Genomic DNA, 9,227 nt, shown 5'->3' on the forward strand with positions numbered 1-9,227 from the left:
TTAAGAAGTCGAGGAACTGTCACACTAATTCTAAACCTTCTGCTTTTTCTTTTCTTCTATTGCTGCCAACAGTGAAGGAAAGGTAAGATGGATTCCCAAGTTAAAAATAAATAAGTTGAGAGGAGGGGGTTTGTGGTTGGTTAGAGGTTATAATCTAAACCTCGGCAATTGCACGAATAAAAAAAAAACAATGTTTGAAAAGCTGCTTTAGATACACTTCTAGGTTAAGACGACATTGGTGCATTAGTCTGTTTATCCTACAGGCCAATATGCATTTTGTATGTATCTTTTTATCTCCTTTTTATACTGTATGATGTGTTGTACCTGTGTCTACAATAAAGCTTTATTATATTATTATTTCATTATAAAGGAGGAAAAAAGCAAAAAAAAGTAGTTATCTTTTGGCTTGTCAGTTTTGATGACAGCAGCAGTTCATGTCCTAACAAAACTGTGAAATACTTTAAAAATAAGTGACATTTTCATAGGGGGTTAGGGCTAATAATTATGTCCTAAGCTGTGCTGTGTTGTCCGTAGTGAGCTTGAGGAGGAGATGGAGTTCCAGGAGTTCAAGCGTTCCTACCTGACGGGAATGGTGCAAGACGAGGAGGAGGAAGATGGGAACGTGTCCGGTGGAGAAGAGATGGCGCCCAAAGAGAAATAAAACAATGAGCCCTACTAACGTCCTCCCTCCTACAGTACATACTCCTACATGTATATACTACATACTGTCTACTTAACTATCCATTGTGTATGCGAGGTTCGTCGGACCGTTTACACTGAAGTATACAGGAGCAATAAAGAATTAACAAAAAACTTCTGTGTTGTGTTGGGCGTCATGATGGTAAGATTAATCTTGGACAGTTTTTTGGCTTCTTTGTACTGTAAAGCTTTTTGTTAGCAGATCTGAATCCATTTTATTGAATTTATAAACCAAAACTATACCAATCTTAGATGTGAAAAAAACCATCTTGATCTTTCCATGCACGCTGGATGGACACACCACTCTCCCTTTTTGTGTGAAATAAAATTATATAAAAAAAAAAAATACCAGAAGTCTCATGGTTGAAGCAGCCACTTTGGTTGCAATTTAATATAATTTCTTTTTTCTCGAGCATCAAATTGTATGCATCATAAACATTTTGAAAGAAAATAAGAAAAAAAAGTGACATGATAAAGGCTCTAAAACTAGACTGCAGCTCAGCGATCTAGCCGTTTATCATGTGTTTTAAATGCATAATCAAATGCATTTGTCAAGCTTGGCATGTGTACGCTTACAGTACACAACCTTTCATATTTAAGTGATTTTGAATCAAAAAGAGTGAATTTATATCCACATTTAAAGGCGGGGTATTTTCTCACTTTCTCCAAATCACATTTGGTTTCTAGAACTCTTATTTAACAGTCTGCTTAACACACATTGCATAGCAACAACATAAAGACAAAAACATTAAAATTTAAAGAGATAAAAATACATTTCTGATCTCATGTTGGCACTAGATGACGACTAAGTATCACCAGTTATTAAAGGTGCTCTGAGGAACTTTCAGGTTGTGTTCATTCTTGCGTCCCCCTTTGGACAGAAGCGGTAGTGTTTTTACTACGCCAGCTGTTGTTCCTGGGTGAGCAGACCCATGACAAAGGCATTAAGAAAAACTATATAAAAATAGCATTCTTTGGACTGATGGTCTCGTTTGCTGTTAAATGTAATTTATGATCATTAGACTGTTTAGGAAAAATTAGACTGTTTCAGAAATATTTAAAAGTTCCTCGTAGCAGCTTTAAGTTATTAAAATTTAGAGAAATATAACTGTCTGAACTTAAACTTCCTTACAATCCATCCAATAATTAAAAGTAAGAAATATCCACATGGCTTGCAGCTCCAAAGACACTACGTTTCTTTATTGGGGATTCAATTGATCAACAACAAGCCTTTTGTATGAGGATTCTGTAAAAACAAACTTACTAAAAACTTAGCTTTTTTGGCCCTTTACAACTACCACTGACCATGTGTAGAACAACCATACTTCCTGTGTGACATCACATTGGGCCAGTTTCACAGACATGGATTAAGCCAAGTCCTGGACGAAATGGAATTTTTAATGGATATTGTCCATTGAAAGTACAATTTAGTCGCGGACTAGGCTTAATCCATGTCTGTGAAACTAGCCCATTAAGGGGCAATTCTGATTGGCTCTTTGGCAAAAAAAAATTCTACTCAGACATCGATAGCGAGGAGTGCCAGCTACTTGACCTATGAAGCCCCAGAGAAAACTCACTAAAGGATCATTCTGCTTCCATGAAATACCCCTCCTTTAAAAATGTTAAAACCCTTGCAGTTATAAATACACTGAGGGCGAGTTTCACAGACATGGATTAAGCCAAGTCCTCGACTAAATTGTTTTATCAATGAACAATCTCCATTCAAAATTCCATTTCGTCCAGGTCTTGGCTTAATCAAATTATAAATGTAATGTTGTGTATTTTAATCTTCTTTTCTTTTCTTTTAATTTGACTTTTTTTCTTTTTGATTTTAACTTATGTATTTTAGGTTGCCTACTGACAACAGGCCGGGGACTACAGCTGGACATTAGCCAAATAGACTGAAGCTGCTCCTCTTACTGTAAAGGTTAATCAAAGGGGACTGTCGACAAAACCTTAAACAAATCAACCAAACTTAACTAAACTAATCCATGTCTGTGTGAAACTGGCCCTGATTGTTTGATTTGGGTATGATGCGTGGATGCTTTCGTCTGTGCGATTGACTGGATGCCTATGGTGGGGTGGTGGTTGGAGGGACGGTGTGTGTGTTGGTTTTGTCAGGACCGTCCCAGTTGTAATCTCCTTCCATCGGCGGTGGCATGAAGTCTCGACCGAAGCTAAATTCGCAGGAGTCGGGGTGCAGCAGGTAACCGGTGAATGTGCTGCTGCTGTCCGAATCGGTGAACATCCCGTTAGTGACTTCGTTCTTCACCTGCAGCCACAAGCGATCTCCCATAGCCAGATGTAGAACCACCGTCTGGCTGGCTGTGGCCCTTTAGAAGATTCAAGATTCAAGATTGTGTTTAATGTCATATGCAGTATGCACATTAACAATAACAGAGCAGTCGCTGGCAATGACATTCTTAAGCTCCCTCTTGGGCTCCTCCAACACAGAGCAATATAAAGAAAAAGTATAAGAGAAACACGAGTATGAAAGCTGAGACTTTAATAATAATATTATTAATATTAATAATAATAATAATAATATTAATAATAATAATAATAATAATAATAATAATAATAATAATAATAATAATTTTATTAATAATAATAATAATAATAATAATAATATATATATATATATATATATATATATATATATATATATATATATATATATATATAACAAAATGAATAATATAGAAAAAAAGTTAAAAAAAGTATCTAGTACCTATCGGTGGCCTCTGTTGTTTTCACCACTGGGAAGAAGTTGCGAAACAATCCGACGTGAAGCGCCTTGGTGCGAACGGCCAGGTGGTATGAGAAGACGTAGGTGCCGTTAACCGGTGCCATGTACATGCCTGTTAATAGAAAAAAAGGAATTGTCCTTTAATAACGTAGACTTCTCTATATTTCTTTTTATCAAATAAGAATTGACATCTCTCTTAAGACTTGATAATAATAATAATAATAATAATAATAATAATAATAATAATAATAATAATAATAATAATAATAATAATAATAATAATAATAATAATGGATTTGATTTAGCGCTTTTCTAGGCACTCATAGGGCTTTACAGGGTTCCAGGTTCCATTCATTCATACCGGTGACGGAAACGTGGCTGCCATTCAGCGCCTACGGCCCCTCCAACCACCACACACATACAGCAGTCATACACATTCACACACGGGAAGTCGGGTGAAGTGTCTTGCCCAAGGACACAACAACCATGACACAGGTGGCACGGTGGGAATCTAACCGGCAACCCTTCGATCGTTGGCCGACCCGCTCTACCACCTGAGACACAGTCGACATTCAAGATACACATAAGACCCACTGAGCGTACACACACACACCTGTTAATGCGTTAAAGTGACCCTGTTCGTTTGTAAGGATGTGCGGGAAGACAACGGGCATGTTTTTAGGCGGGAATGAGGCGTTGATACAAGCGGAGAAAGCTGATTGGATGGCCGGGGAGCAAGGGCCCGGTCTCCCCATAGGTCCGAACTGTCCCATAGGCCCTTCAGGTCCAGTAACACCATCAGAACCAGTGTCTCCTTTCTGCCCCATTGAACCTTTGTCTCCCTTGGTTCCATTCCTGCCATTGGCCCCGTCGGTGCAGTTGCAGATGCCCTGCTCACCCATGTCTCCCTTAGGGCCCTTTGGACCGTCGGTGCCCGGTGTACCTAGGCAAGGAAAGGAAAGGCAAGTTTATTTAACATAAAAAACTAACATAAACTCTACAGGGGCATAAAATACATCAAGATTAGACATTGGAAGATCGATAGATAGCAGGCTAACTATCGACATTCACAGGAGGAAAGGTGGGTGATGTGTCTTGCCCAAAGACACAACAACCATGACACAAGTGGCAGGGCGGGTTCGAACCACCAACCCTTCGATCATTGGCCGACCCTCTCTACCACCTGAGCAACAGTCACCTCTTAACTGTACTGTATGTGTGTACCTAGTGTCCCTGGGTCTCCCTTCAGGCCTTTGGTTCCCATAGTGCCCTTCAACCCGGGCAGCCCGCGGCCCCCGGCGGGTCCCGGAGCGCCCTGTGGACCGGCCGGACCAGGGTCGCTCTTACAGGAGGCCGGGCAGGTGCCTGTCTCTCCCTGAGGCCCGAGCGCTCCTTCAGGACCGGTCATTCCCAGTTCCCCCTTCTCTCCTGAAATACACAAACACATATGTCCACAATATTTTAGTTTTACAATTTTGACATAAAGACAAGTGGTAAAGTGTGAATATATACAAATATTTTCAAAACTTTAGATTTTCTTTTAAAGTGCCCCCACATGCACAATTGGGGTTTACTCATGGATAGGTAAACAAAGCATTGATCCCAGACTAAACCTTGTTAACCTTCTTTAGGGCAAAGGAGAGTTGCATCGTACCAGGTTTTAGCAAACTGCTATTTTCCACCAAGCTTGTTGTCACTGACAAATGATGTTGTCCAGGTGATAGTGGCGACATGGCATCCATGTAACACTGATAACTACTAATAACTACTAACTACGTATTCCCTATTTGAGGGTCCTTTAACGTTTACTAATAACAGGAATATTTTACACCGACTGATCATATCAAACCTTTGTAGCCTCTGCTGCCCTTCGACCCGGAGAAACCGGTCATGCCGACACTTCCTTTCTCGCCCATGTCTCCCTTCTGACCTGAAGCAACAAACACAGACAGAAATTATTACAATAGAGTTAAAGACAGGACCTGCATCAACACACAATCAATTAATGTTTGATTGAAAGAACACTTAACCTTAATAACCGTCTGCATTTATTGAAACAATGGGGAAAACGACACAAACTATGTTTAGGTTATCAAGATGAAAGAAGATGCTATTTTACTCAAGGAATAATAATTAAGATGTACAGATAAGATACAATTGTTTAATAATAAGTTTAAGTGAATATTTAAATTCAAATTAAAGTTAAGGTTAGACACGTTTTTATGTATGTATGTATGTATGTATGTATGTATGTATGTATGTATGTATGTATGTATGTATGTATGTATGTATGTATGTATGTATGTATGTATGTATGTATGTATGTATGTATGTATGTATGTATGTATGTATTTATTTTTATTATTTTTTATTTATTTATGTATGTATGTATGTGTTAGGGACAGTGCATATTAATGAACAGCTTCTACATCTAATACAAATACAAAGACACAAGTGACACAAGTGACACAAGTGACACAAGACAATAATAGAGCTTAAAGGTAGGTTAAAGGTGGTCACAGACTTGGTTTTCTTTTATCCACTGTTTGTGCACATAGATTTCTTGATGTGAAACTCACCCTTTATCCCCGCGCCGCCGGTGAATCCTGGACGACCTTTGAACCCTTGCATTCCTCTTCTCCCAGGACTCCCGGGTTGACCTGTTCAAAGACAGGTCAGTTTTTACATCAGTTTCTGTTGTAAATTTTTGCAAGCTGGACTGTTGCTGCCATAACTCTTTTATTATTAAACCAATGCCATTGACACTATTAGAGATGTTACCCAGAAACCCTGAGCCTAAGCCTGTATAATGTTAGCTGTTATTTAAAGGTGCTCCAAGGACCTTATTGTGCCAGCTTTTGTTCCTGGGTGAGCGTATACCCATGACAAAGGTTTAATGAAAAAATATATAAATATAGCATTCTTTGCACTGATGGTCTCGTTTGCTGTGCCATGTAATTTCTGATCATCAGAGGGAAAACGAGACTGCATTTCTCTAACCAGGTATTTTCTTCTTTGCAGATACCTCTTCTTTCCCAAACTACAAGTTCTTACACGTTGATATATAACACAACCATCTACAACTTTTCTAACCAAAACCCAAACAGGTCAATTTAAAGTTATACCTGAAAGTGTAATATTAAATATTTAAATAAATATAGCATCATATCAATAATTCTATTTATAGTATTTATTAAATAATTTTTGTATTATGAGAATGGGGACTAGGATCTAAATTGCCCATCTTGGGATAACTAAAGTTATTTTCTGATTCTGATTCTGAAAATAGAAAAACAGCACTGTAAAAATGAGTGAAGTGTACAGTTCAATTATAATATACCTGGAACTGTATAACTGTATAATGTTAGCTGTTATAGCTGTATCGAAATAACATTATTTTATTGATGAACTGTAGTGCTCTAACAGGCCATTTTTCTTTGCAGATTCCTCTTCTTTCCCAAACTACAACTTCTTACACATTCAGACAAAAGTCTCAGTAACTTATATTGTTTCTCCAAGAAAAAATAAAGAAAAACACAAATGTTTTGCTGGCGGTGATCACAAACAAACTGATTTATATCTGAATACAAACAATCTACAACTGATACTTTAAAGTTGTACCTGGCCGTCCTCTGTCTCCCATGTCTCCCTTGTGCCCCAGGGTTCCCTTACAGTGGGTACAGAGGCAGTGGAAAGGAATCTGATCAATGGGCGGCTGTACCGGCCCGTTCAACATCATGTCGCAGATCTCTGAATCGGGGATGTCTGGGACTGGGTTGACTGGATATGTCATGTTGCCATATGCCAACGGACCCCCACGGGGGGACGGCTTCATGGGGTAACCTTTCATGGACATGCCCCCCTCTTGAGAAGTCTCCTGGGAGGCAGTCTCGTCTGAGGTGACCGTGTTGAAGGTGTTTGGGTCCATGGTTGATCCTTCTTCCTCGGACTCGGACCCAATACTGTTTGGCATGGCTGAGCAAAGGCAGGACAAGACCAGGAGTCCCAACAGATTCGACAACATCTGAAAAAAAGAAGGAGGTAGGTTAGTTACATTGGGAATTAAAGTAGCTACGAGGAACTTTTAAACATTTCTGAAACAGTCTGATTTTTCCTCTGATGACTGTAATTTACATGTAAAAGCAAACAAGACAATCAGTGCAAAGAATGCTATTTTTTTATATAGCTTTTCTTAATGCCTTTGTCGTGGGTACGCTCACCCAAGAACAACAGCTGGCGTGGTAAAAACACTACTGCTTTTGTCCAAAGTGGCAGCTAGATTTAACACAAAAAGTTCCTCTCAGTATCTTTAATGTATTAAAAGCCAATAATTTAATGCAATTTCTGAACAATTAACGTTATAACCTTTCATGGCTGGTTGGGATAGTGTTGGCCGTGTTTTAAAAAATACTTTAAAAATCTAATAACTGGATCAGATACTGTAATAATTTATACTTATATCATTTCATTTAAGTCTAGCTATAAAGAATCACACTTCCATGACACTTCCCCTTACTGTTGCAACAGGCCAATAATGTGATGACTTATCACATTATGGGCAAAAAGTTTAAAAATATTGGTTCAAAAATGTTAGTCAGTTGTTGGCAATTTTTTTACTTTATCTGCTTGTATTACATTGAAAACGGAGCAATTATTAAATTATTATTAAAAACAATTTCAATAAAATCTACATACTGATTAATTTGGTCTTTGTTAAGCCTAAAACTAAAACTTTAAAAACTGAAATAATTTTTTAAAGATATGTGAATTGACAATATAGTCCTAAAAGAAGATATTTGTGTTACATTTTTATGCATTTTAAATTTTTTAATTTTTTTTGCAGAAAGTGCTCAAACAACCTTTTAAAAATTAATATTTTAATAAACTAAATCTGTTCATATTCCACCAAAACCTGAACTGCTCCAAGACTTAAAGGCAAGGCAAGGAAAGTTTATGTCTATAGCACAATTCAGACTCATGGCCATTCATACATCAAGATTAAAAAATACATCAAGTATAGAATAGACTTATTATTATATAAGAATTATAGAATATAAAATCGAATGAAAAATATCAATAGTAATTAAACATTTAAATAAATTAAATTTAAAATTAAATTCCCTTTGCAGAAAGTGCTCAAACAAAAACCTCTTGAAAATGAATTTTTTAATAAATTAATCGGTTCATATTTCACCCAAACCTGAGACTTTTAAAATTGGTTTAGTTTAGTTTAGTTTATTTATTTTAATCCCATATACACATTACACAACTTTGCATACATGCCATAAGTTAAAACACAAAAAACATTAAAAAAAACAAAGTTGTCATTGTAATTTATACATTGTCATTGCTTAACAGTACTGAATTAAATTCCTCTCTATCTCAAAAAGACTCACCTCTCCGTTTGAGTGGCGTAGCACGGTCGTTGCCTGGTGAAAGGATGTGTGTGGGAAGATGAGCAATATTGAGGAGGCTTTCATTCATTTATAAACCTCGCCCAAAACTAAAATGTCTTTCAGTCTGTGTTCAACTGTACAGCACAAAAGGTGAAACTGAGTTGGGCGGGTTGGGTCGCAGCTCATTGTCCTACTGGAGAGGAACTGGGCATTCTGACCTTCTCTTCACCAATGAAACAGCAAAAAAATTAATATTGAGAGCAGAAATAAGAGACGTCTTTCTGTTGTTTATCAGAAAACAAGATTCTCTCTTCAAGCTTTTCCTTTCACTGCTTGTCCTGATTTATCCGCCCCACTTTTTGCAATATCTGGTATAGGGGAAG

General features: G+C 37.6%; 2 protein-coding genes across 2 annotated transcripts in view; one reads left to right on the forward strand and one right to left on the reverse strand.

Moving 5' to 3' along the window:
- The window catches only part of LOC307255701 (S-arrestin-like), a gene marked incomplete at both ends in the record, with an annotated part of 10,082 nt that extends 9,421 nt beyond the window's left edge, over positions 1-661 (forward strand). The window contains 2 exons of the mRNA XM_080034449.1: positions 73-82; positions 535-661. Coding sequence (XP_079890575.1) covers positions 73-82; positions 535-661 — 137 coding nt within the window. The remainder of the gene's footprint in view (positions 1-72; positions 83-534) is intronic.
- Positions 662-2,770: 2,109 nt separating this feature from the next.
- Positions 2,771-7,421, reverse strand: LOC307255478 (uncharacterized protein; the record flags this gene model as incomplete). Its single annotated transcript, XM_080034162.1, has 7 exons — positions 2,771-3,032; positions 3,431-3,560; positions 4,062-4,391; positions 4,673-4,876; positions 5,298-5,378; positions 6,028-6,108; positions 7,070-7,421. 7 exons carry the CDS (start codon positions 7,419-7,421, stop codon positions 2,771-2,773), a joined length of 1,440 nt encoding a protein of 479 aa, XP_079890288.1.
- Between the last annotated feature and the right edge of the window lie 1,806 nt (positions 7,422-9,227).

This window comes from Ammodytes marinus (assembly GCF_949987685.1).
Source record: "Ammodytes marinus genome assembly, chromosome: 9".
Taxonomy (NCBI): domain Eukaryota; kingdom Metazoa; phylum Chordata; class Actinopteri; order Uranoscopiformes; family Ammodytidae; genus Ammodytes; species Ammodytes marinus.